Source organism: Moschus berezovskii, chromosome 7 (assembly GCF_049115385.1).
Source record: "Moschus berezovskii isolate FMDL1 chromosome 7, NW_MosBer_1.0, whole genome shotgun sequence".
Lineage (NCBI taxonomy): Eukaryota > Metazoa > Chordata > Mammalia > Artiodactyla > Moschidae > Moschus > Moschus berezovskii.
The window spans coordinates 119,490,473-119,518,010 of NC_142466.1; the positions used below are offsets into that span (position 1 = coordinate 119,490,473).

The following is a 27,538-nucleotide window of genomic DNA, read 5'->3' on the forward strand; positions in this document are numbered from 1 at the left end:
ATATCCTGAAACATTTAAGTATTACTGTGGAACACTTATGTACCCATAGAAGTGACACAGAATAATATTCTATACTAGGTACATAGTTGTCTAATACACCTCCAGCTTACACATCTTAATTTATTTCTTTCCAGGTTTTTCAAGTGATATATTTCCCTAATTGACAACCTTAAAGCTACTTCCTATATTTCTTGCATATTCACAGGCAGCTATGTGATGTGTACGTTAATGCTGTTAGATGCTGGAAAACTGGTTTCGTAAGTGCTATTTAACACATTCTAATGGATGTGAGAGTTGGACTGTGAAGAAAGCTGATCACTGAAGAATTGATGCTTTTGAACTGTGGTGCTGGAGAAGACTCTTGAGAGTCCCTTGGACTGCAAGGAGATCCAACCAGTCCATCCTAAAGGAGATCAATCCTGGGTGTTCATTGGAAGGATTGATGCTGACGCTGAAACTCCAATACTTTGGCCACCTCATGTGACGAGTTGACTCACTGGAAAAGAGTCTGATGCTGGGAGGGATTGGGGGCGGGAGGAGAAGGGGACGACAGAGAATGAGATGGCTGGATGGAATCACCGACTCGATGGACATGAGTTTGAGTGAACTCCGGGAGTTGGTGATGGACAGGGAGGCCTGGCGTGCTGTGATTCATGGGGTCGCAAAGAGTCGGACACGACTGAGCGACTGAACTGAACTGAACTGAATGGTGTTTGGAAACATGAGCAGTTAAAACATTATCAGATTCCAATTTGCAAACAGAAGTAAATACCCACTTTAAGGAAGGACAGTCAAGTACACACGAAGGTCAGGAGAATCCAGCTTCTCCAGCATTGATCAGTCCTCGGTCATGACCTGGGCTCACCACCGCCCCAGCTGGCTGCGTCCTGTCGTGGGTACCTGGGCCCAGGGAACCCACGGCCGCCCCCGCCCCAGGCTGCCCCTTCCTTCGAGCCTTTCTCCCCCATTCTCCCCAGCTCCTTCAGTGTCTCCCTTCTCTCGTCTTGGAGGAGCTCAGAAACTGGCCTTGACAACAGGACTTTCTCTTTCATTGTTCCTAGATTATTTGCCACAGAATCTCTGGGCCTTTTAAAACATCACTGCAACATTCTGACACAGTGGTAGACACCAGGCCCCACGCGGGTGGCCAGGCGTTCTTGGCAGCCCAACGCCCCGCGGACAGTGGGGGAGAGGGGTGACCAGACGGCGGCCCGAGAGCACACACCAGGTGCCTGTGGGGCTCTGCTCTCCCAGAGGAATTTATTTGCTGCCCTTCCAACCCCCCACCCTGCCCCGCAACAGAGCGGTTCCTGTCATCCCAGCCCGGAGCAGCCTGGTGACCCCGAGCCCCTCCCGAGGCTGCAGACTGCTTCCAGCCACTCGGGTCACGTCACTGCTCACTGCCTGCAAACAGGTGGAGGTACGCCTGCTGCGTGTTAAGCAGCTCTTGGCCCTGAGCTGCAGTGCCTCCTCCAGGCAGCAGCTCTGCAATCTCGAATGCACTGTGCTGCACAAGCTGCATTTCAGCCTGGGCACAAACGCAGAGCCCACCAGCAGGGCCAGGACGCGGGTAAGACGCTGCGAGTCATCAACAGTCTTCTCACCGGCACGACCTCACTCCTCACGTCAGCACACAGGACAAATAAATATAGCATGACGAGCTTCACATACGGTTGCTTTAGATTTGGGCAAAGCAGAAATCACTCTTGGCAATTTGCCTCTAGCTCCAGGATACAAACACCCAAGGTCAGACAGAACATGTAAATATGTAAGTTTACAGACGTGTAAATATGTAAAATTAATACACGTAAATATGTAAATTTACACACGTGTAAATATGTAAATTTAATACATGTAAATTTAAACACATGTAAATATGTAAATTTACACGCATGTAAATATGTAAACTTAATACATGTAAATATGTAAGTTTACACATGTGTAAATATGTAAATTTACACGTGTGTAGATATGTAAATTCAATACATGTAAATATGTAAATTTACACACATGTAAATATGTAAATTACACACATGTAAATATGTAAATTTACACACGTGTAAATAATATGTAAATTCACACACGTGTAAATAATATGTAAATTTACACGCATGTAAACATTCACTGGCCAAACCCTGTGCACTGCTCTCACAGTGAGAAGCTGCCGAGCACTAAGTGTGAAATTTCACCTGTTAAATGCAAATGCTTTGGAGTTTTGGACACATTTTAAGCACATAAATTAAGCCTCTTGGTGTTCAGCTTGATCCTATGAAGCATTCAGCTAGCATCTACAACTTTCTCATACAACTGAGGAACCGCTGAGCAGAGGGTGGGTGAGGGGTCTGCGTCCCCTCAGGCAGGAAGTGGAAAGATTCCGCATACAGCCCAAAGCTTCCAATCCTCAACTTACAACTTTTCCTTCCCCTAAGGCCCTTTCCTCTGACATTTTGCGGAGTGAATCTTTCTAGTCTTATTACATCTTTCAGCCCCATTTTAAAACATGCTTTTGTTATTTCGGATAGCCTATGAAAAGTATTTAAACATCTCACTGTGAACCAGCACAATGCCGTTACGTAGGAGCAACGTTTAACTTTTGTTTTCTATTCATAAAGTTACTGTTTCTGGTTCTGCAGGTAAGCGGCTGAGGGCGAGCAGTCCTGTGTGACCATCAGCACAGGCCTGGGAGGACGGAAGCGTCACCAGTCTTCTTGGAGCCAGAGAGATGGACCAGCCTGGGCCCAGCGCCGGCCCCAAAACACACGTGCGCTGAGCGCAAGGGGTGGAGAAAAGACTCCACTGATCAAAAGAAAGCAGAGGGGATATCGCTTTCCTACAGAGCACGCGTTACAATAAGGGAGGGATCAGGAACAAAGAAGGTTATTGCATCAGGATTAGTGGTCAGTTCTCAAAGCAGAGGTCACCGTCCTTAACATGGGAGCACCGAACAACAGAGCCTCCGAGCACGTGCGGTGGATGTTCATGTCCGTCACGGGGGTGGAGGGCACACCAGGAAGCAGCCAGGGGCCCTGCCCGCCACGCGTCTCATCCCTGACACTGCAGGAGGTGGTGCGGCTTCGCTGGACGGTGGGCAGGGTCAGCGCAGATCGGGACATGTGGCTCCAAGGGCCAGCCCCCAACTGGATTCACCAAGCCTTACTTTACTGGTGAGCGCCGGGACAGCTGACCTCGGTCCAGAGGCAGCCAGGGCTTGGAGAGAGGACCAGAGTGGCCGCACTGCCCTTTCCACCTTGGGGGTCAGCTGAGTATCTGCACCTCCAAATCCAGAGTCAGGAAGTGGGGGGCGTGTCTGTGAAAAGATGCGGTGTATCCGCTGCTCCCAAACTACCTGTGATGCAGAAGTTTTAAAAATAAAAAAATACTAGAGGGCAAATCGAGCTTTACTTTCAGACATCTAGACAATAATGCATGTTTTCGGTGATAAGCAAGTTTTTCTTTAATAAGCTTTTTCTTGGGGAATAATTTTAGAGGATGAGATGATAAGGTTACAACACTGACTCAACGGACAGGAGTCTGAGCAAACTCTGGGAGGGGCTGAAAGACAGGTGAGCCTGGAGGGCTGCGGTCCCTGGGGCCACAGAGAGTTGGACTTGCTCCAAAAGCCACCTAAGAAAACGGAGGAGCAGACGTAAAAGCTGCTCCCATTTCCTGGGAGGCCGGGGTGGGGTAACCCCACCCCTGGGGTACAGAGAGACGACTCAGCCCCTCGGTCGGGCCCTGCTCAGAGCAGAGTGCTGAGCGGACCTCAAGTTCTGAACACAGTCTTCAGGCGGCAGCAGCAGCTCCAGGCAAACACACCCCAGCAGCTGAGGTCAGCGAGTGATTCGTATGATGTTTGTGCCACGGATCGGTGCCAAGAAAATTTGCCATGGGATTTCAAAATAAACAAGCAAAGCCTGGTGTTAACAGAAACGACACTATCCATCTGGAGATCCTGGAGGACCCTGTGACCCCCGTGTTAGAATTTCTGTCCGTGAAACTGAAGCTGCCACGGGAAGTGGATGAAATCATCTTTCCCCAGAGCAAGCACGGAAATTCGATTAACATTTAGAGCACTTCTCACAACTTAGAATGTTGTGTGTGGGGAAAACTCATACCCTGAGGGTCTTAATTAGCAAAAAAGGAAAAATCATGAGGACTTTCTGGTGTGTGATCTGGGGCATCTAGTCGCTTCTCCCCCCGTTCTGCGGCAGGGGTCCCTCCCTCAGGCAAACTGGGTGCAGGAGGGCTGACCCTGCCGTCCCCTCCCCTCAACTGTCCTGGGCCAGCGGGGGCCCCTCAGCCCAGAGCCCCCGAGTACTGATTCCAGACCTTCCAGCCGTACCCCAGCTTCCTTCTGCGACATCACGGGGCCCTGACCAAGACCATCGGGGTTATCTGTGGTTACCTTATGTTTACTTTCCTAGCAACAATAAAGAACATCACTGCATTTGAGAAAAATTCAGTGATTATGCAAATATGTAGACAACTATCCAGCACTGGTAATTCACAGCCTTGGTTTCTTGAGTCCTGGGGACAGAAAAAAGCTCTGTGGGCAGACAGACCTGGAGGCATCCGTGGTTTAGTACCCCGTGTTCTGCCACTGATAATCAGTTTCAACACACGGACCCCAGTTCTGCACAACGTCAGCACTCAGGAACCTGGAGGGAATCCTCCTCCCTGGACACAACTTCTCTACCAGAAACTGCTGTTCAGTTGCTAAGTCGTGTCCGACGCTTTGCGGCCCCATGGACAGCAGCCCACCAGGCTCACCTGTCTTTCACCATCTAAGAGTTTCCTCAGACTCATGTCCATTGAGTCGGTGACGCTATCTAATCATCTCATCCTCTAAAATTATTCCCCAGTAAAAAGCTTATTAAAGAAAACCTTATCATTGAAAACATGCACTGTTGCCTAGATGTCTGAGAGTAAAGCTTGATTTGCCTTCTATCACTTTTTATTTTTAAACCTTTACTGAGGTGTGGCTGACAGATGTACGTATACAACTGATGAGTCTGAGGAGGAGGGGACGCAGGAGGCCAGCCCCCCGTTCATCATAAACACATCCACCACCCACAGCCGGGGACGACAGCGCTGTGCGGACGGGAGGTGTGAGAATGGTACGGCCACTGCGGAGACGGCATGGGGGCTCCTCAGAGAAACAGAAGCAGAACTACCACTAGACCCGGCGATCCCACTCCTGGATATTTATCCAAAGGAAACAAACTCTGAGTCTCGAGAGCCCTGAGCCCCGTGTAACCCACCATTCACAGCAGCCAGGCCACAGACACGACTCCAGCGTGGATGGAGGGCGGATCCAGAAAACGGGCCGTGGGCAGACAACAGAGAGCATCGGCCCTACAGGGAGGGACACCCTTTGGCTTATTTTTAGTGGCAGAGAAGCAGCAATGCTGTAGGTGACTTGCATCTCAACTTTTCGATCCTGAGTGATTAGGTTTGCTGTTTGCTTGCAGCTCTGATGTGTGGACTCACAGGTGAATCGGCTTTAACATAAACCTGGAGGCAGGGGACACACAGACTGCGTCAGTTTTGAAAAGCGGTGCTGGCGAGGACTGGAAAACAAACTGCAAACTGTAGCACTCAGGACTGAATTTCTGTTGGGGGCCCTATTAAATCAGGCTGTTTATTTTTATAAAACGTGGAGGACATGAGTGAAATGTCTTTCTGTGTTTCGTTATTTGACCTTGAAGTTAGAAATGTCTGACAAGAAGGGTTTTCTCCTGTTTTGTGGCTCCTTCGACCACATAAACGGTGGCCTGAGACCCCCACGCCTCTGCACCCCCACCTCCAAGCCGGCTGCTGTCTTCAGCAGGAAAACACTCTCACATCTCCGTGGCTGCTTGAAAAGAAGGAAACCGTGGCCGGCTGATAAATGAGTTCAGAGTGAGCAGGGCCGGGGTCCACAGCAGAGTCCTTTCCACCAGCGGACGTGGGGCTGGAGGCAGGCCCGCCGCACACCCTCCTGACCACTTCCAAATGCTGGGCCTGACGCTTCTCCAGCGACGGCCTCTTCAGCGTCCCTCCCAGCCCCAAGGGCCCGCTTACCGGAGGAGAGACGAAGATGTAGAGGGATGAGCCCTTCAGCGCCAGGAACCTGGGTCTGAAGGTCTGAGACGAGCTGGCACCTCCCAGTCTCTCGCTGACCCAGCCCATGTGGATGACCTGTGGAGCAAAACCTTCAGAATGAACCGCCAGGCCTTGTTCAGACCACAGGGCCACCGGGTGGAGAGAGCAGACAACACGCCGCCCACCCCCACAGTCCGACGCGGCCACGACCATCCTCCAATCAGGGCACACAACACAAATGTGAGACAGCCAGGTCCAGACTGCTGCCTTGGGCCAGGCTCTGAACGTGAGCTTCTGAGTTGCCTTAGTTTGGGCCAGTGTTGGATGTCTCAGCTATGTCAGAGTTCTGCCTTCCACATATATTTAAAATCATGTGATTTAATCACATTCTATTAGAGATTAGTATTTCTAATCTGTCTCTAAGTTTGCAAAAACAACTAGCATATTTTTCCTTTCTGTAGTAAACATTTCATTAAGACACGTGGGAGAAATGACTGTTTCTTTATAGCTCGACTTTCAACAGTGAACATAACACAACAATATTAGAGTCTAGTGACACACGATGCCAACTGTCACAAGTCAGAATATGATGAAAAAGGTTAATGGAGACAGTCACGCAACTTAAGAATTGAGTGCATGGGTTTAGCAATAAGCTAAGGCAAGACCCGGGGCGTCTTCCCGGGGCGTCTTATCCCACGTCCCTCTACGTCTGCCTTGGACCTCACGCCCTCTGAGGACGAGGCCCACCTTTGTCTGTACCTGCGCCACACCCACGACTGGCAAGGAGGGCTTGTTCCTTAAAATTTCTTGAAAGAAAGCGTGAGTGACTCTTCACTGTCGCTGTGTGTGCGTGCTAAGTCGCCTCAGCCGTGTCCGGCCCTTTGTGACCCCACAGACCACAGCACGCCAGGCTTCCTGTCCTTCACCGTCTGCTGAAGCTTGCTCAAACTCATGTCCATTGAGTCAGTGATGCCATCTAACCAGCATATCCTCTGTCACCCCCTTCTCCAATTATTGCAAATCTTTAAGTCACTAGCAAGCTCAAAAACCTGCTATCTCAAAAACCAGGAATCTGACCCAGATTCTTTTCAAACTACTAATTTAGTAAAGGCTGGTAAGACCAAAAAATAAACACCATTCAGAAGGAAAACGAAGTCACAGAAATAAAACAGCCCTTGGCGGGTCTCTAGCAACATGGAGTTAGGGTCCCTAAGACTCCAGACACACATTTCCTCTGCTGAGGACCCCTAGCAGACCAAGCTTCAGCTCGGATCTCAAAGGGGCAGGGGAGACAAAGTAATTCGTGTACATATGTAAGGGACCTACATATACATAAGGGACCTACACATACATAAGGGACCTACACATATATAAGGGACCTACATCAGTTCAGTTCAGTTCAGTCGCTCAGTCGTGTCTGACTCTCCGCGACCCCATGAATCACAGCACGCCAGGCCTCCCTGTCCATCACCAACTCCCGGAGTACACTCAACCTCATGTCCACAGAGTCGGTGATGCCATCCAGCCATCTCATTCTCCGTCGTCCCCTTCTCCTCCCGCCCCCAACCTTTCCCAGCATCAGAGTCTTTTCCAGTGAGTCAACTCGTCGCATGAGGTGGCCAAAGTATTGCAGTTTCAGCTTTAGCATCAGTCCCTCCAATGAACATCCAGGATTGATCTCCTCTAGAATGGACTGGTTGGATCTCCTTGCAGTATAAGGGACTCTCAAGAGTCTTCTCCAACACCACAGTTCAAAAGCATCGATTCTTCGGCGATCAGCTTTCTTCACAGTCCAACTCTCACATCCATACATGACCACGGGAAAAACCATTGCCTTGACTAGTCGGACCTTGGTTGGCAAAGTAATGTCTCTGCTTTTTAATATACTATCAAGGTTGGTCATAACTTTCCTTCCAAGGAGCAAGCGTCTTTTAATTTCATGGCTGCAATCAGCATCTGCAGTGATTTTGGAGCCCAAAAAAATAAAGTCTGACACTGTTTCCACTGTTTTTCCATCTATTTCCCATGAAGTGATGGGACCAGATGCCATGTAATTCTTTTGCCTGTAGGGAGGAAAAACTCTGTTGGTTTTTCCTTTACTTTTCAATCATATATTCAAATGCTGCCAAGTCTCCAACAATCATCTTTCTCTTCATGAAATACTCAGAGGTGGCGATGTAGGTCCCACAAGAGGTGGATGATACGCTGGAGCCTGATATGGGGGAACTAGCTTACGACAGAGCTGAATACCCAGACATGAAAATACATCAATAGGCAGACAGATAAGACAGCTGTGGATGGGTGGATGGATGGATGACTAGATCCATAGATAGGCGACAGACGGCCAAGCATGGATAGGTAGCTGGATAGATGAGGCGTGGATACAGTCCCTTTTCAGATGGACCACGGGTGAGCAGGAAGCGGAATGTGTAACTTTCAGGCTGACTTGGACAAGCTGGGACTGTTTCCAGCAGAGCAGCAGCAAGCGCTCTTCTCGTGAGGACAGCGTGTTGGGGACGGAGCCCCCCTCTGATTCCCCAAGAGCCGCCCTGTCTCTCTGGAGACATGGGCACCAGCTGTGGGAGCCCCTCCGCTCCAGGCCGGCGGGTGTGACCCCCAGGCTGCGGCAGCCTTTCAGGTTGCTGCTTTTCCTCCCTTGTTTGGTTGATACAGTGCGGGGCGCGTGTCCAACAGGAGTTACACATCGAGGAGCAAACTAGGAGCTCGTCTTCCAGCAAAGACGGTGACGCACACTGTTAATAACCTGACACACCTGTGAACTGGATGTGGAGTTAATGCAGCTCCATGTATAATTTAACTCCGCCTGGATTAATTAGCGAAGAAATAAGTCATCACTGAGCTATTACTGGGAACATTGGCCGCTCTATGACTCTTCCTTAGGTAATGCAGTGAATAAATAATTTTAAGAAAAGCGAATTTTATCTTTTGTATTGTGAACTTTCTAATGACTTATTACATATTCCAAGAAATAAAAATATAATTTTATGAACACCTACCTGATGGTATTAAATTAAGGGTATATAACCATTAAAATAAAGGAGCATATTTTTATCTTTTCTGATTTCATTTTTATAGAAAATTCTTTTTCTTTGTTTTTTCACTTGACTGAGTCAAAATAGTTAAACACCCATCAGGTAATAACTATACAACTAGTCTCTTCCTTTTCACAGAAGCTCGAATACCTTGAGTTATTTAGGCTTCTTTTGGTTTTGCTGATTAAGGTATCCACTGTAAGTGAGGTTTTTCAGAAGAAATTTACTTTGTAAGATAGATTCTTGATATTTGGGCAGGGTGATCATGTGTGCTGGATTTCCTGGGACCATTCTACATTTGCTCCTGTCATCTTACTATTACTTTTAGGTCGGATGACAATTAGTCATTTTATTTGCCAGACATAAAAGTCTAAAATTCTATATTCTATGTCTTTCTTACGATCCTTCCAGGTCTGTTTTCTTGTGTTTTCATGTGTCAATTTCAGTCGTTGTCAAATGTCTTTATTTTTTCATGCTTATTCAAATATTATCTTTACTACCTTCCAAAATCAATGATTAATTGCTAAAAATGAGAAAAAAAAATCTTTCCTTTTTAAAATAGGGTCCAACATCATAAATCTAAACTCCTATCATGCACACAAAATGTTCAGCTTTTGGAGAAATGTGAAACAGTCCTCTACTGAAAACTTGGCATATCAGGGCGGGGTTCAGCTCTCTTTAGCCCTGCACAGTGAGGCTCATCTCTAACGTTTCTTTCTAGATAATCGAATCCAGCCCTTGAGTAAATTCAAAGTTATACAGAAATATTAAGACTTAAAAAAAACACGTTAGATTACCCATTCAGTCAGTTCAGTCGCTCAGTCGTGTCCAACTCTCTGCGACCCCATGAATCACAGCACGCCAGGCCTCCCTGTCCATCACCAACTCCCGGAGTTCACTCAAACTCATGTCCACAGAGTTGGTGATGCCATCCAGCCATCTCATTCTCGGTCATCCCCTTCTCCTCCCGCCCCCAACCCTTCCCAGCATCAGAGTCTTTTCCAGTGAGTCAACTAGTCACATGAGGTGGCCAAAGTATTGCAGTTTCAGCTTTAGCATCAGTCCTTCCAATGAAAACCCAGGATCGATCTCCCTTAGAAAGGACTGGTTGGATCTCCTTGCAGTACAAGGGACTCTCAAGAGTCTTCTCCAACACCACAGTTCAAAAGCATCAATTCTTCGGCGATCAGCTTTCTTCACAGTCCAACTCTCACATCCATACATGACCACGGGAAAAACCATAGCCTTGACTAGACGGACCTTTGTTGGCAAAGTAATGTCTCTGCTTTCTAATATATTATCAAGGTTGATCATAACTTTCCTTCCAAGGAGTAAGCCTCTTTTAATTTCATGGCTGCAATCAGCATCTGCAGTGATTTTGGAGCCCAAAAAAACAAAGTCTGACACTGTTTCCACTGTTTTTCCATCTATTTCCCATGAAGTGATGGGACCAGATGCCATGATCTTTGTTTTCTGAATGTTGAGCTTCAAGCCAACTTTTTCACTCTCCTCTTTTACTTTCATCAAGAGGCTTTTGAGTTCCTCTTCACTTTCTGCCATAAGGGTAGTGTCATCTGCATATCTGAGATTATTGATATTTCTCCCAGCAATCTTGATTCCAGCCTGTGCTTCTTCCAGCCCAGCGTTCCTCATGATGTACTGTGCATATAAGTTAAATAAGCAAGGTGACAATATACAGCCTTGATGCACTCCTTTTCCTATTTGGAACCAGTCTGTTGTTACCCATTACCACTGTCTTATTTCATAGATTAAGAAACTGGGGCTCAGATATTCATTTGTTCCAACTACATCACCAGAGAAGGGATTCAGTTCAGTTCAGTTCAGTCGCTCAGTCGTGTCCGACTCTCCGCGACCCCATGAATCACAGCACGCCAGGCCTCCCTGTCCATCACCAACTCTCGGAGTACACTCAACCTCATGTCCACAGAGTCGGTGATGCTATCCAGCCATCTCATTCTCTGTCGTCCCCTTCTCCTCCCGCCCCCAACCTTTCCCAGCATCAGAGTCTTTTCCAGTGAGTCAACTCGTCGCATGAGGTGGCCAAAGTATTGCAGTTTCAGCTTTAGCATCAGTCCCTCCAATGAACATCCAGGATTGATCTCCTTCAGGATGGACTGGTTGGATCTCCTTGTGGTCCAAGGGACTCTCAAGAGTCTTCTCCAACACCACAGTTCAAAAGCATCAATTCTTCGGCGATCAGCTTTCTTCACAGTCCAACTCTCACATCCATACATGACCACGGGAAAAACCATTGCCTTGACTAGTGGGATCAGAATCCAGGTTTTATTCATATAAGACCACCAAAACTGACATCATACAAACGTGGCTTAATATGTGATAAAATTTCACTAAGATAAAACCATTGCAAAATTACTCCACTGCTCAGGAGGCCATTGAAACCTAACTCATTTCATGTCCCTTGTGCTGGGAGTTTTGCCCCTCAGATGGTTTTAACTTTCCGTGAACCAGTTCATGGCTCTCTCGCGTGATTCACTGAGAAAGAAGAGTTAATTTCTAAGTAAAACAAAACATGTTTTGATTTCTAGATGGGTGCTCTTTTCAACCTTCCAGGCAATCAAGCACAGCCACAAGAACGCAGTGTCCTCAAATACGTCAGGTTCCAGTCCTGCGGAAGCTGCGTGTTCTGAGCGTAATGGGCACTCATGTGCGTGTTTCCAGACCGCCGACCACACGTGACGTGTTTGGAAAGTCCTGGAGAGGATGGCGTCCCTGACAGGACACGGAGCAGCTGGAGGGAGGGGCTCCTGGAGGGCACGCTCTCCGCGGTCCTAAAACCACGTAGGCCCCACGGGGCTCCTGGACACAAAAGCCCTTCCATGTCCCCCATCTCTCACTTGTGGGGAATAGGCTTCATTCAGCCTCGGGGACCTTCCCTGAGTTCCAAAGGGCAGGTCGCAGCAGTTGCTAATCAGGGACGGGACAGGATGTGGAGACACGGGAGAGGCGGTGGAGAACCAGAAGGGCATCCTTGGGGGAGGGTCCTGCCATACCCTTAGAGGACACACAGAGTGGTATTGTGAGCTCTTCTGAAGAACGAAAGCCCCACCAGATGGAAGATGTTAACTACCTGATGAAGCCCTCTGCATTCCAGAGAGAAGGTGTCCATTCTAGGAACAACTGAAGCCCATCACAAGACCACCTGATGCCAGATGGTCTCTGGACCGAAGTGACGCGGGCCCTGCACGGGCTGGGACACTGATCAGCACTCCCACCTGGACGAGGAGACGCCCCATGGCCCACCCCCCACCCCCAGGGGGGCACACAGTTCTGAGAGCACAAGCCTGCTGTGGCCCCCTTTGCTGGGCAAAGCAATAGAGCTGTTCTTTCCTACTTCACCCAAAACCCTGTCTTCGAGATTTAACTCAGTCTTGGGATGCAGAGGCTGGTTTCAGCCTCAAGAAGACAGACTTTAAGTGTGAACTAGGGGGAGGTGCGTCCCGGGGGAAAAGTCCAAGAGAAACGTCTTGGAGCACAAAGTACAGCGGGAAGACCCCGTTCTACGTGTGACGACATGGAGAGAGCCCTACATTAACTCAGACGTTTATGGGACTGTCACTAGCTGAACAGCTAACCGCTCTCATTTAGCTGTGTAAACAAAGCTTTTGTTGTTGCTGTTTAGTCACTAAGTCAAGCCCAACTCTTTGTGACCCCATGGACTGTGTAGCTTGCCAGGCTCCTTTGTCCACGAAATTCTCCAGGCAAGAATCCTGGAGTGGGTTGCCATTTCCTCCTCCAGGGGATCTTCCTGACCCAGGGATTGAACCCACATCTCCTGCATTGGCAGGAGGGTTCCTTACCCCTGAGCCACCCGGGAAGCCCGTAAACAAAAATAGTTCTTCATAAATTTAGAAACAATATTACAAGAAATAAAAGAAGAATTTTTCTCTGTCTCTTTTCCAATTTAAAAATGTTGTCTACAGGGGTTTAGTTTAAGTTCAGTTCAGTTGCTCAGTTGTATCCGACTCTCCGTGACCCCATGAATCACAGCACTCCAGGCCTCTCTGTCCATCACCAACTGCCGGAGTTCACTCAAACTCATGTCCACAGAGTCGGTGATGCCATCCAGCCATCTCATTCTCTGCCGTCCCCGTCTCCTCCAGCCCCCAAAGACATGATCCTAATTCCCTATTTTTCAGTAAATATTTGATTGGCAGGTATTTACTCGCCTTCCATTCTGAATTCAAACTTTATCCCTCAGCACTATTTAAAGCAAACTGTACACATTCCTTTTGTTTTCTTGACTTGAGACTACAATGAATACTTCCTCAAACCTGTGAGAGCTATGGAAAGCTCATGCACTCTCCATTTTAAAAATTCCCACTTACAGCTTAAACTACGACTTTATCAAAAAGGAAATAGAAAAAGAATGTAGTGACTTCAAAGTTTATTCATCTGATATACAACTAAGTACTTACAGGCCTAGTAAGTGAGCTGTCCTTGAGTCAGAAAACCGGGTATATTATAAGCTGGACTTTGCTCTTGGAAGGAATGGGCTGAGGGTTCCTGAAGAGGTGGGGCTGCAGTGACCCTGGTCCAGATGCGAACAGCACCTCCTCCAGGAGAACAAAGGCCTGCACGCTGGGGCAGGGCGATGCTCTCCTCCCACCCCCGCTGCAGCAGCACTTGCCCTGTCAAAGGCCTCCCAGAACAAAACCTCCCAATGAAGAAGGTAGCCAAGAAAATTACACGATGCTGGCGATTCCGAGCCATACAGACTGGTCTCAGCCGTCAAACCCCTCGCAGCCTCCACAGTCACATCTGGGGCGTCACCTGATGACCCCTTCATAAAATGTAGGCGCCTCTAGATTACTCACTGGTAATCTGGCACCCTCAGGTAGGACGGTTCCTGCCACGCAATCTCCAGGAAAACAAGCAGCTTTGTGGAGTTAACCCTGAAGGTGAGGACCGCAACGTCATCACTCGTGTGCTAATGCTTCTGTCAAAATTTCCAAATCAGATTTCAAAAACAGAAAGAGGCAACTTTTGGAGACATTGCATGATCAACATGAAAACCACAAATCCTACCTGGTCACAAGGAGAACAGCATTTATTTGCCATTTTCATCTGTAGAGAGAGGGAAGCAAGGAGTCAGTATAATTTTATTAATGGCATAATTATTCAACTTAATTGGCAACTGAAATTAATTAGCTGCATGAAGTGTCCCCAGAAGTAAGTTTCTTTTATGCTTTTCCTTCCTGAAAACCAAACCAGAGCACAGAGGAATGTGTGGCAGCGAGTCTCATAATAGGACACCCAAGACCAGCACGCCGGCTCTCCTGTTTCTCAATTATTGGCACTTTATGTAAGAGAAGCTATGGGGCAGCAGAAGCTTACATTTCAACGTCTGAAAAACTGGGGAAATGACTTCTGCACACATCTCAGGTGACTACAGCTTCACATTTCACACTCCCTCCTTCCCCGATTCTCCCAGCAATCCTGCAAAATCCAACCAGCGAGGATAGGAAGGTCCAGGAGAGCCGAACGGTCAAGGCTGCCGCGGCAATGGGGCTCTGCATCTGCAGTTCTGGCTCTCAGTGTTCAGGTTTCCTTCCCTCTGCCCTGCCCAGCAGCCCAATGTGCAAGATTCATATGGAGCCCAGTGCTTCTGCAAATACCAAGCTGCCACCACCTTTGCCTTCTCTTTGCCTTTTATCCACCCAGATACCCTTGAAATCAAATGTCAAGTTGGAAAACTGAGGTCTTAGAGAGGGTCTGGTGGGCTTCCCAGGTGGCACTAGAGGTAAAGAATCCACCTGCTAATGCAGGAGACTTAAGAGATACAGGTTTGACCCCTGGGTCAGGAAGATGCCCTGGAAGAGGGAATGGCAACCCACTCCAGTATTCTTTCCTGGAGAATCCCATGGACAGAGGAGGCTGGTGGGCTACGGTCCATAGCACAGCACAGAGTCAGACGCGACTGAAGCAACTTGGCACACACATGGTACCTCCTGTGTAGCTGAGAGTCCCTGAGGTCCTTGGAATAGAAATCTCACGCATTTCTGCTTCACTGGTATTTCAAAGTGCTCAGGCAACCAGCGTTGGGCAGCTTCCAGGAACAAGTCAGGAGTGAGAGAAACAGGGCCGCAGCAGAGGCTGCAAGCCCTCCCCTCACGCCGCGGGCATCAGGACACCCAGGCCCCCCCTGCCCCCAGCTGGCCTGGACCAGAGCAGGCCCGGGGGTGCGAATGTGGGCAGTGGGGCAAGTCACCCAGTGGGGACTGAGGACCACGAGACTGGTGCACGGCCACCTTCGGCCAAGGGCTGGTCCTCCCGTGAGCGCCCGCAGCTGTGGCCATGACCTAACCGCCAGGGTATGGGGTGCTCTAAGGAACCTCGGACTTGATTCACGCGCTGCTCCCACCCCATGTGGTTTCAGTATACATCTATTTAGTTCAATATGGACCTTGATCATCATCGGGCCATTCAAGGAGACAGGAGCTGTTCCCTCCTGGGGACCTGCAGTGAGCCGCTGAGAATATCTGGTGGCCGTGCCTCTTTGCAAGCTTCCTCCATGTTTTGGAAAATTACATCTCTTATCGAGTTGGGTTCCCCAAATACATGTCAGATTACATCAGTGCATTTGGATAGAGAACATATAAAAGTGTATGTTCAGAGAGACTGCTGTGCAGGTACACGGAAAGGAAGAGAGAAGAGACCAGGCCGAGGTGAAGCGTCCGAGGCCTGACTCGCCTCTCCTCTCACCCCGGGAGACTTTCAGGTGACTTAATCATTCACTTTTTCTGAGATTCGATTTGTTGAAATTGTACAGTATTTGTTCTTCTCTTTCTGATTCACTTCTGTCTCGATCACAGGCTCTAGGTTGATCCACATCACTAGAACTGACTCAAATGTGTTCTTTTTACAGCTGAGAAATACTCCATTGCATGTACGCACCACAACTTCTTTATCCGCCCATTTCTCGACGGACATCTCGGTTGCTTCCATGTCCTAGCTACTGTGAACAGTGCTCTGTGCAACCTGGCGGGTGGGGTGAGAGGGGAGGGAAGTTCAAGAGGGAGGAGACACATGGATGCCTGTGGCTGATTCCTGTCAACGAACGGCAGAAACCATCACAATATTGTAAAGCAATTATCCGCCAAATAAAAGCTTTCTTTAAAAGTACGTGCTTCTGTTTAATGTTATGACCGACTGTTTCAGGGTTAATCTTAACTAACAAAGAGTCGTGACTATTTCCATGGACTGAAAAGCAAACACAGGGAGAGGGGACCGTCTCTACGCTCACATTTTGCAGCATCAGATCACCGATGTTGGCTGACACCGCCCTCAGCCAGTCGGCACGCTCCTGGGCTGTGTGAAACTGGAGGGGCCCCGAGCTCACCCCATCCAGGGCCTGCACCTGGATCGCGCTGGACCTGAAGGAGGAAGAGAAGAGAGGCTGGGAGGAGGCCCTGGGGCCTGGGGCCTCAGGTCTGGCAGGGGGCGGTGCTGTCACCAGCCCCCATCAGCCCTGCTCAGCAACGCCACGCTGCCACCACGGGAGGCACAGCTCAAGCTGTGGGCTTAAACTAACCTGTCTCAGTACCCTGGGCAGATATACTGAAATTAAGTTCAGACCCTACAATCCCCACTCCTCCTGCTGAGGGAGGCTCTCCAAACGTCACTGGGTCTGTTTGGCTTATGGTTCTGTTGGAGCCCAGTTTCTTCTTGAGGTTCTGCCCGGCTTTTCCATCCACCGGTAAAGCTGGGGCACTGAGGCTTCCCACCATTACTGCTGAACTGTTTCTCCTTCAGTACTGTCCGTTATAGCTTCATGTATCCTTGTGTTCTGTTTAGGTGCACATATAGTTTTATTAATTGTTATATCTTCCTGATGATTTAAACATTTATCTTTAAAAAATACCCCCTCCTCTTCATTTCTAATAACAGTCTTAGTTTAAAATTCTATTTCGTAAGGCACGGCTACAACCACTCCATCTTTCTGTGTTCACTGTTTACGATATCTTACTCATCTTTTCTTTATCTGTATCTAAATTGTGTCCTTGAAGATCTTGTTTTTTCTATTTAGTCTGAAAATTTTACCTTTTAATTGGGTTATTTGATCATTCAAATATAACTTTATTATTGGTATCATTAGACTTATGTCTGCCATTTAACTTTTCATTTTCCGTGTGTCTCATGTAAGTTTTGTTCCTCTTTTTCTGCTTTTTTTATATTAGAGAATATCTTCTAATTAACCATTTGCATTTCTTTAGTAATTTTGAATATATATGTGTATATACATACAGATGAGGAGCAAACTAAATACAGTGAAAGCAGAAGGAAGAAAACAGTGAAGATTGGCTGGAATTAATGAAGCAGAGAAGAGAAAAGCAGTGTGAACAAAATCTGGTTCTTTAAGAAGAATAGCAAAACTGATAAACTTTTAGCTATACGGACCAAGGGAAAAAGAAAGAAGACTCAAAATACTAGAATGCAAAGTGAAAGTGGAACTATTACCATCAGCATTACAGAAACAAAAAGGATTACAAAGAAATTATACGAACAACTATTTGTCACTAAATGAGGGAAATTAGATGAAAACGGACAAATCCTTGAGCGATTCAACTACATAAGCTGATTTAGGAAGAAATCTGAAAATATTACAAGTGTAGAGACTCAATTTTTAACCCCACACTAACCAAATAGAAAAGTTGAGGCCCAGATGGCTTTCCCACTGAGGTCTACAAAGCATTCCGAGAGGGATTAATAGCAGTTATTCACACTCTCCCCCAAACAGAACAGAACAGTTTCAACTTAGTTACCTTGATACCAAAACCACAGGTCATCAGAAGAAAACTACAGAGTAATATCTGTTTTGAATATAGATGAAAATCAAGTCTCCATGAAATACTAGTAAACTCAATCTAGGAACATCTATTAAGAATTATATACCATAATCAATGGGGTTTACCCCAGGAACTCAAGGTTGGTTTGACACTTGGAAATTAATGTCATACATCATAGCAACAGAATTTTTAAAAATCACACAATCATCTCAACAGGTGAAGAAAAAGCACTTGGCAAAATCCAAAACCCTCTCATGCTAGAAAACACTCAACACAGGGGTTGTTCCTAGTTTGAAAAAGGGCTCCAGCAAACACCTGGGCACCGGGTGTAGACAGTCGGCTCTCTGAGGAAAAGGGGTGAGTTTTGAATCCCAGCATGTCTATGCTTCAGCTCCATGAGACAAGCAGACACCTAAGCTCTGGGAGTCCCGTCCACATGACGGGCTTCAAAATGCCAACTGCACTAGAAACGGAAATTCTGGGAGGAACACGCAGGATGATGAATATGACTCCAGTAAACCCGCAGCTCCTACGCAAACACTGCAGCTTGATGAGGCTATCTGCCAAGGAAGGCGGTACAGTTAAAGCTACACGAGCAGAAACAGTGGAAGTGTTGGCGTCAATGCTGATGACAGACGCCAACACACCAACAAAGTATGACAAGAAAATGCACTTTCTGGCTTATTGTTATAAAAGTGACGCCAAAGAGAGTCTGTTGCACAAATCGTGTGTATGCCTGCTCGAATAATGGACGGAGAAGTCTCCTGATCAGCTCTGAGGTTTTCTCCTCTCCACGTTCCACTCGTGTGGCGCTCAGGCTCCCCTGCAAGTCCCACCCTCTCCGCCGTGCACAGCTGGAACCTGCCTCACGGTTCTACGGTCATAGCATCTGCTCAGGAGTCTCAGTGTTTTAACCACATGGTCAAGGTCATGGTCAGAACTAGAAATCGCAGAGTACCCACTGCTCAGGACTCAGCTGCTCTGTGAGCTCACACATCAGCTTTTAAAGATCAGCAGTAAAACCTACACCCAGAGAAGGCAGCGTGTTTGGTGCCTGAGTTCCCAGGGAGCAGCCAAGTCCAGACAAGGGGAGGATGGACTGTGCCCGTGTGCTTTTGGAAAAGTCTACCCCTTCCAGGATTTCCTCATCCTTGCAGAGAAAGTCTGATTTTCAAAGAGAAATCTAGGAAGACAGTTCCATACTGTAGGGATTGAAACAATTCAGTTTCTGGCTAAGAAAAGAAATCTATTCCAGTAAGTTTAAACGTTCATGCATCTTAACTTATCAGGAGATTGAGAAACTGGGAGTCTGATATCGCGTCAGCTCTGCGCTTGGAGGAGGAGCAGTCTGGGTCTAATCCTGCCCCTTCACACCCCCTCCCCGCTTCTCTACAGACACCGCCAGCACACTGGCTCTCACGGGGGCACCCCCAGTATCCTGCTGCTGCTCCCCAGTGCAGAAGCCAGCCCCCCGCCCCGAGGCCGCTCCCTCCGTCCCTGCTGAGAAGCTCTGCACCAACACCTCCGCTAGGCCGGCTCCAGGACCACATAGCACAGCCCGGTGATTCACGGCCCTGGACACCTGTCTGTGTCCCACAGCAACAACCCCCCTCCGACACCTCCTTCGGCTGTGCCGGGGAACTCCAGCAGCGCCCGACTTGACTGGCCATCAAAGCTGCAACACTGGAGAAAAAGAACTCAGAGTTACACATCACCTTTGCTGAACACACTTGTCGCGTGTTCTTTCGTTTAAAGAGTGAATACACTCGACATTCCAAAATGACCCGCAGAACCGCTGACCCACGAGGCGCGGCCCACGGCCACCTAGGCCCTCTGGCCCATTTGACCCGCAGAACCGCTGACCCACGAGGCGCGGCCCACGGCCACCTAGGCCCTCTGGCCCATTCCAAAATGACCCGCAGAACCGCTGACCCACGAGTCGCGGCCCATGGCCACCTAGGCCCTCTGGCCCCGGCCAGTCCCATCCCATTATAGCCAGACGGTGTCCAGGGGGAGCGGCCTACCGCAGTGTCTCTGCTCTGATGAACTTGAAGCCCTCAGGCCCAGGAAGCAGAGAGGTTGGTATCTGTTTACTCACATCAAGAGTTATGAATATTCACTAGCCAAAATGAGAGGAAAAAAAATGGATATATTCCTCAGAATTTGAAAAACATCTCCGAAATGTCATTCACACGTCACACTTCAGGCCTGCCTCTGTGGCGTGGGTGGTATTTTTTCACGGAAGCCAGAGGGAGATTTTCTACTTTTCCCACCATGCAGCGGCAGCTCCAAGGACGCACATGAAATATTAACAAAGACCCAATCTAAATGCAGGCGCCCTTCTCCCTGCACCAGTGTGTTTATTAAAAAGCCACTGTTACTGGAAAATTCCGGCACCACACCACCCAAGTTCACCAAATTCAGAAAAAAACAGATAGTTTCCCCTTCGTGCTGCCCCAAAGGCCAACTTATCTCCCCATCACCCTTGTCCTGAGCCCAGGCCTGAGTTCTCCGAGCCCCAGCCCGTCAGGGAGCAGGGGGCTGACCGATGGGGCAGCCGGTCCCAGCCAGATGGTGGGGCCCCTCCCAGGGTCCCGCTGAAGGAAAGGGAGGCAAACCACCTCAGGCAGGTCTCTCTCTGCTCTGACCTCAGGCCCTGCATTCCTGATGGACAGGAAACTTCCAGAGAGCATGGACTCCTGGGTTTGCTCATCCTTCCCACCTCCCCACCCCGCCCTCCAGATACCCAGCGCTGCACGGAGCAGGTGTGCAAGAGTGTGAGTTAATGCTGGAGAACACGCCTCTAGATGTGCAAGGCTCCCCCCTCCCCAGTCCCATGGCCCACGGACGCAGAACCACTGTCCCCCAAGCCAGGGTGCACCCTCTGAACACGGGCACCTGAAGGGCTTCCCGCAGGCACGGGGCAGTGGTGAGGTGGGCTGAGGGAGAGCCCGTGCCCGGCACACTTGGGCACGTAATCATAGGCAAAGAACTGCATCCAGCACACAGGGACGGCAGCAAGCAGGCCGGACAACCAGCTCTGTGCTTGCAAACGTGTGTGCAGAACCTGACTCATCATCTTCCGTACGCTCCTAAACTCTTCCTAAATTAATCACGCCTTTGAAAATTCCACTGTGCATAATGATTGAAATTACTTTGAACAAAATTCAAAATACTGTAAATCAAGAAGAGAGAAATAATTCAGCATCACACAACAGAACACGTTCTGACAGATTCATGGGTAGCTCAAATCGCTGGCACCGCTAAGTCCTGAAGCCTTCTTTTCACAACTGTTTTGAATAGAACCTCTAGTTTGAGTCTGTAGCTAGGGAAACTAGACACAAACACGCCTTTCTCCCCATCTCCTTTATCTTTCCATCAGGATTTCTGTGTCCAGGAGGCACTAATGAGCCTTTGAAGGCTTTCAGTTCTATGAGGCAAAACTTTCAAGCCCCTGGACACTCCCATTCTAACAGATGCCGCTGACCCAGTGTAATATCCTAGCAGGAGCCCTTGGGAAGCAGAGGCCACACCCGGCTCTGCCTCAGGGCCCTCCTTTGATTCATCCACCAGGGGAAGCTGAAGTACTGGCTGAAAACACGGCCTTCCCAAAACAGTGTAATCCGCGCGGGGGAGTGAGTGCCCTGAACGGGTCCTTCTTGAAAAACACACATTTTATCCACACTGCCCTCCCGTTTCCCCACTGTTGTTAATTAGCCTTTATCTCTAAATTCAGATCCAGGCTTCTAACTACTTAATCCATGTTGTTTTCATCTAACTGAAGAGCCTGTTAGACTCTGAAGCAGCTGAATAGACGTGTTTGTGAAACAGCCGAGTTTGTTGTCTGGCAGCAGATTTATAGGTCAGGATACCCTCTCACTTTTCAACCTGTAGTTTTATTTGCATAGTAAATTGATTTTTAAACATGTTTTCTTATTTATTCCACCAGAAGGTAACTCTTCAGCTCCGGCAGGCTCTCCTCCCCAGAGCCCCCTCTGCAGGATGGATGAAGCCGGCTGAGGACCCCCGCGGCCCGTCACAATCTTGTCCCGAGGCCGGCCTTGCCCAGGCCCTGCCCCTAGAGCCCCCTACCCGCACTCGCCCGGATCAGGCAAGCTCAGCCATGAGCACAGGGGCCCACTCTCCAAGCCCCAGTTCAGAGCAGGCCCTGGGTTCCTGACCCTGCTATGACCCCCAACAGGATGCCACCCTGCAGAAGGCCCTCCTTTTGTGGAGACGCCTACAGCCCCCAGGACGCTGTTTCCCCGGCTCTGCTCCACCAAGTGAGCTGTGCTTTCAGTATTTCCAAGTAAGCAGGAAGGAGCCTGGCACGAGCATTTAAACATGAAGCCATCCTCTGCTAAGCAAACCAGGCATCAGCGGGACCCTCCTGACTCCCAGCATCGCTGTTCAGTGTGCTCAGCTGCCCGATCCCAGTGCGGCTGCAGAGAAGCCCCCAGCCACGCTCCTTCCTCTGAAACAACGACCCTCCCGACACAGCCAAACGGGGTCTTACTGTCAGTGACAGGATGCCAGATCTCTGTTACTTCCACAAACACGGAAGATGGGGACAAACAGAACCAACACTGTTTAGTTCCCTCCCTTCTCCGTCCCTTAGAAAGAGAACAAAGAAAGGGACTCCCTGCACTTCTCAAGGCCAGTGGGAAGCCGGAGACCCAGGCAGGGCTCATCTGGGCAGAACCACAGGAGCAGCGCCTCGGGCACCAAATTCCCCAGAGAAGGCGGGGACGCAGATGCCGCGGGAATCAGACTGTCTCCCTGCTCCTGTATCAGGCACTCCTCACCCTACAAACCACTAACGAACCCACAGCTGTCAGCACACTTCTGAAGGAGTTTAAAAGCTCTGATAAACTGCGCGCTCTTTCATTTTTCTCCATAAAACGACCTTAGGAAGTGGAGGAGCACTCCCGCATCTCCCGCCCGCTGGGCTGTCAGGCCGGGGGCCCGAGTTGTGCAGGTCCCGAGGCCCCAGGAGCCCCACAGACGAAGCGGGATACGAGTTGCTTCCCTCCAAACGCTCTTTCCTCCACACCACCTGCCCCCCTGAGGGTAAAGCCACTGACCCACATCCAGAGGCCCAGGCCTCAGAGCATCTAAAGTCCCCTGCCCATGGCCGGACCAATTACGGACATCTCTAAAGCACACGTTTCCCTTGTTCTTGAGGATGCTCCCTCCCCTCAGCTTCTGAGATAGAGATACTAACTGGGCGCCTTGTTAGCCCAGGTCTGGGCACCTAAACTGGACTCGTCATGGGGACCACGTGAGAGCACACGCAACTGCAGACCTACGCTAAGAACATCTTCAACGGACAGATTCCTGAACCGAGGTTCCTGGGTCTGAACACACGGGACACTTGGGCGGGGCGCCCAGCCTCTGAGCGCAGGCAGCTGAGCCTGGGTGCTCTGTCGGACCCGGAGCGCTGTGCGGCTGGTGGGGCTCTGCAAACGTGCAGTAAGGCTCCTGCACGCGTGCCATCAGGCTGCAAACCTCAGAGCCGTGGCCGTGCACCCCGCCAGTGCCAGCGGGGGTGGAACTGCAGCTCGAACCCCGACTCCTGCTGCTGTGGGTCCTTCAGCTCTACCGCCCCCTCAGTCACCCTCTGCCCCACTCACCAGATTCAGCTCCCGTTTGCCAGCCACACACCACACTGCCGTACCTCTCCAGGCACCGAACCTGTGTGTGTGTGTTCTCTTCATTTGTGTGTGTGTGTTCTCTTCATTTGTGTGTGTGTTCGGTATTATTTGTGTGTGTGTGTTCTCTTCATTTGTGTGTGTGTGTTCGGTATTATTTGTGTGCGTGTGTTCTCTTCATTTGTGTGTGTGTTCGGTATTATTTGTGTGAAAAGTGTTGTAAACACATCACAGTACAGCACCATATGGCCGACTGGGTTAGCTGGGCACCTAGGCTGACTTGTTGGACTTACGCGAACACATTATACTTAAGAACTTGCTCTTGAGATAGAACTTGTTTGTACAGAGGGGACTTACTATATTTAAGATCTGAAATCAGCTGTCCTTAAATTAGGACAATTATCCAGCTGGCCCAATGTGGTCTCAAGTCCTTCCCATCAGGCCTGGAGGTCAGAGACAGGAAGTCAGGAACCCAGGACAAGAGGTCACCTGCCTGACAGGTGTGAAGATACGTGGCTGGAACGCACATGGAGATGGGACCCCGCCGCCAAACCCAAGGAACCGAATGCCGCCCTCAACCCGAGAGAACCTGGTTTCAGGTGAGAACCCAGCACCGCCCCACCCCAGGTCAGCCTGCAGCGACCCCAGCACACACGTCAGCTGGCCTGTGGAGACTGTGAGAAGATCACCGTGCGCTTCTGAAGCTAAATTTGCACTAACCGCAGCAACAGGAAACAGATAAGAGCCTGCTTAGAAGTCTCCTGCCTTCTTCACAGATGTCAGCCCACTAGGAAGCACGCTTTTCTACACAGAGTCAGAGGAATGCGTTAGTAAATGCCTGGTAGCCAGAAGCACGAGCTGCTGCCCAGCGACCTGCGAGGCCACGTCCCAGTGTCTGCAGACGTGTTCCGGGAGCGCCAGGGCAGCTCTCCTGTAGAGTGCCAGCGAACCTCCTACCTGAACGCGGTGCTGCTTCTACGCCTGGTTTCCTTTTGATCCAGACGTTCTCCCCCAGATTCTTACGGAAGCACCTTTTTCTGTGTGCATTCAATGATTTAACCTTCATTGACGGTGACATGATGTTTATGTAAAACCCTAGCTCCCACTGTGCCTGAGAACCTCCGACTCTAACCTCCTCCTGACAGCGCGAGCAGGTGCCAGAGGCCCTCTGGCCAGAGACACCCCTGCAGGCCCCGTGGGCAAAGTCACATCTGTTAAAACTGACTTTTACCATTTCAATACAAATTTCAAATGTTAGGTTTAAATATGTATCTGCTTTTTATAGAATCTCTAGGAAAAACTTTCAGAAAACCAAGCAACCTCAACCATTATTGGCCAAATAACTTTCAAAAGATGAGATGGTTGGATGATATCACCAACTCAATGGACATGAGTTTGGGTGGATTCCAGGAGTAGGTGATGGATGGGGAGGCCTGGCGTGCTGTGGTCCATGGAGTCGCAAAGAGTCGGACACAACTGAGCGACTGAACTGAACTGAATTTTCAGAAAAGGCGAACAGGCAGGAGGTGGTGACACAATTTGGTCCTACAGCTGGACAATAACAGGATCCCCAGGGCACTGACCTCTGACCTGCTTATCCCACTTGTTTTATCCACTCAAAGGATCTCCTCAAAATCCTTCCCAGGCTGTCGTTGAGAGCCTTTGATTTTAAAAAGCATTTGGTTTAGGTTTGCAACTTCTAAACTGCGCCTTGCAGGTCTCGCAGCAAGGGTCCCCAGGAGCCACAGAACTAACTCAGGCTGCTTCGGGCAGCAAGCCCGTCCTCTCCTCCCTTCCAGAGGGTCACAGGGCAGGGGGGACCAGCATCCGCTCAACCTCCAGACGTCACTTTAGTGCTGCTGTGTGTCTGACAAACAACCATAAAAGGCAGATTTCGTCGTTTTACTTTGTGTGCCTTCCTGCCCGTATTAAAGTCATAAAAGAGTCAGCAGAGCTGGTATTTGCTTTAGTCAAGGGCTTCCCTGGTGGCTCAGCTGGTAAAGAACCCGCCTTAATACAGGAGACATGGGTGCTATCCCTGGGTCGGGAAGATCCCCTGCAGGAGGGCATGGCAACCCACTCCAGTGTTCTTGCCTGGAGAATTCCATGGACAGAGGAGCCTGGTGGGCTACAGTCCACAGGGTCACAAAGAGTCGGACACAACTTAGTGATAAAACAACAACAACAAGCTTTCTTAAAACCACAGGGAAGCCTCTGGTTTGCTGTTGGCTGAGACAGCACACCTAAGGCAAGGAGGGGCGTGTGGCTGACTCAGGGGGTGGGACCTTCTGGGGGCCTTCCTCCTGCAGAAGACTTGCATTTACCTGAAAGCGGCCACGACAGGCACGTGCGTTTCATCACGGAAAGGGCTGTTTCCAAACCGCAAGCTCTCTTCCTGCGCTCACCCAGCCTCTACTCACCTTCTTAAGAAAGAAAGGAAACACACCAGCCGCTGGGTTCTCAGCCTCCCTGACGGCAGTCAGCCATAGGTGACACACTGCACTAACTCAGCTGGGAAAACGATAGCTTCTCCACAAAACAGTGACGGACACCCAGCCCTCAGCGACAAGACTGAAGTTACTTCACCAACCAGGCTCACAGACTAGCGAGCATCCGTTCAATGGAGGTCTGGTCTAGCCTTCTCCCTTTATTAATGAGGGAAATGAGGCCCAGAGGGCTGCTGAGAGGACTTTTCTGTAACTGGATCCACCTTGGATGAGAGCGCAGTCTTACACTCAGCCTAATTCTGCTCGCATCTGAAACTGGAAATATGATTTCTTCTGCTAATGACCACATCTCAGACGAGGGAACAGCAACAGTCACTGCTGGACAGACACACGCCTGACAAGTGGGCTCCTGCTCTGGCAGTGTTTGACTATCCTGACGATGATCACTATTTCTGCAAAGGCTGAATCCACCCGGCAACAAGGACATGCACCTCTGGGTTGATCGGCGCGTCCCTCTCCAGACCACGGTCACACACCTGGACGTGTCCGCTCCAGCTCTGCACCGCGAGACTCGGGCCATGGACAGAGGAAGTGACAGGGCGTCTAGCCAGCGCTTCTCGTATTTTGGTTCATTAGCTACGGGCGAGGAAGGCGAGGATGGAGCCTGTGCAGAACAGACGAGAGTCAAGGGTCACAGGGTCAGTCGAGAGCACTGAGAGAAGGGAGGGGCCCTGCCAGGCCTCAGCGTCACGGCTGCAAACGCAAATCTAACTCGTTTCGGCCGCGGCAAGCGCAGCGTCACGGCTGCAAACGCAAATCTAACTCGTTTCGGCCGCGGCAAGCGTGCGCACGCCCTCAGAGCTCTGGGAAGAAACGAGTGCTCTTCTAGTTCAAAGTAAACTATATTCTTCATCTATTTTTTAAGTAAAATACTGCACCAAAGAGAGAAAAGTCACAGGGAAGAGGCTGGGGGCAGAGGCTGGCATTGGGAGGAACCTGGGGCCCTGAGGAAGGCTGTGAGTCAGACAGGCTGTGAGCTGCCTCCCCCAGCCGGAAGGGCAAATCAGAGTGGGATTCATACATATTAATGTTGACAAGATGCTAACAGGTGACCAGTCACAAGCCCAGCTCATTAGCTAACGGCAAAGCCCTCAGCGTCTGTCCAAAGGGAGCGGGGGTGGGGGGTGGGGGGTGGGGCCTGGGGGTAAAGGGGAGTGAGAATTCATTCCTAGGTGGATACGAAGCTCAGGGTCCCTGAAGAGAGGAAGGGATCAGAGCTCTCAGGGAGGAGGAAAGGACAAACTTTCTTTTCCACATGCCTTAGCCTTAGTCACATAAAACATCCTTTTAAGCCCAGAGCTGATGATTACACAACAAAACAACTCACCGTAAACTCTGTACCAATGACTTTGTAACAACAACGCACCCTCTTTAAAGACACCTTTCTCCTTCTTAAGAACCGACTGATTCTGTCA

General features: G+C 49.6%; 1 protein-coding gene across 1 annotated transcript in view; it reads right to left on the reverse strand.

Moving 5' to 3' along the window:
* Positions 1-27,538, reverse strand: part of SNTG2 (syntrophin gamma 2) — a 77,585-nt gene that overhangs the window by 12,172 nt on the left and 37,875 nt on the right. Inside the window, exons 10-13 of the mRNA XM_088837793.1 lie at positions 26,600-26,727; positions 16,423-16,552; positions 14,205-14,243; positions 6,064-6,180 (exon numbers count right to left, since the gene is read on the reverse strand). Coding sequence (XP_088693919.1) covers positions 6,064-6,180; positions 14,205-14,243; positions 16,423-16,552; positions 26,600-26,727 — 414 coding nt within the window. The remainder of the gene's footprint in view (positions 1-6,063; positions 6,181-14,204; positions 14,244-16,422; positions 16,553-26,599; positions 26,728-27,538) is intronic.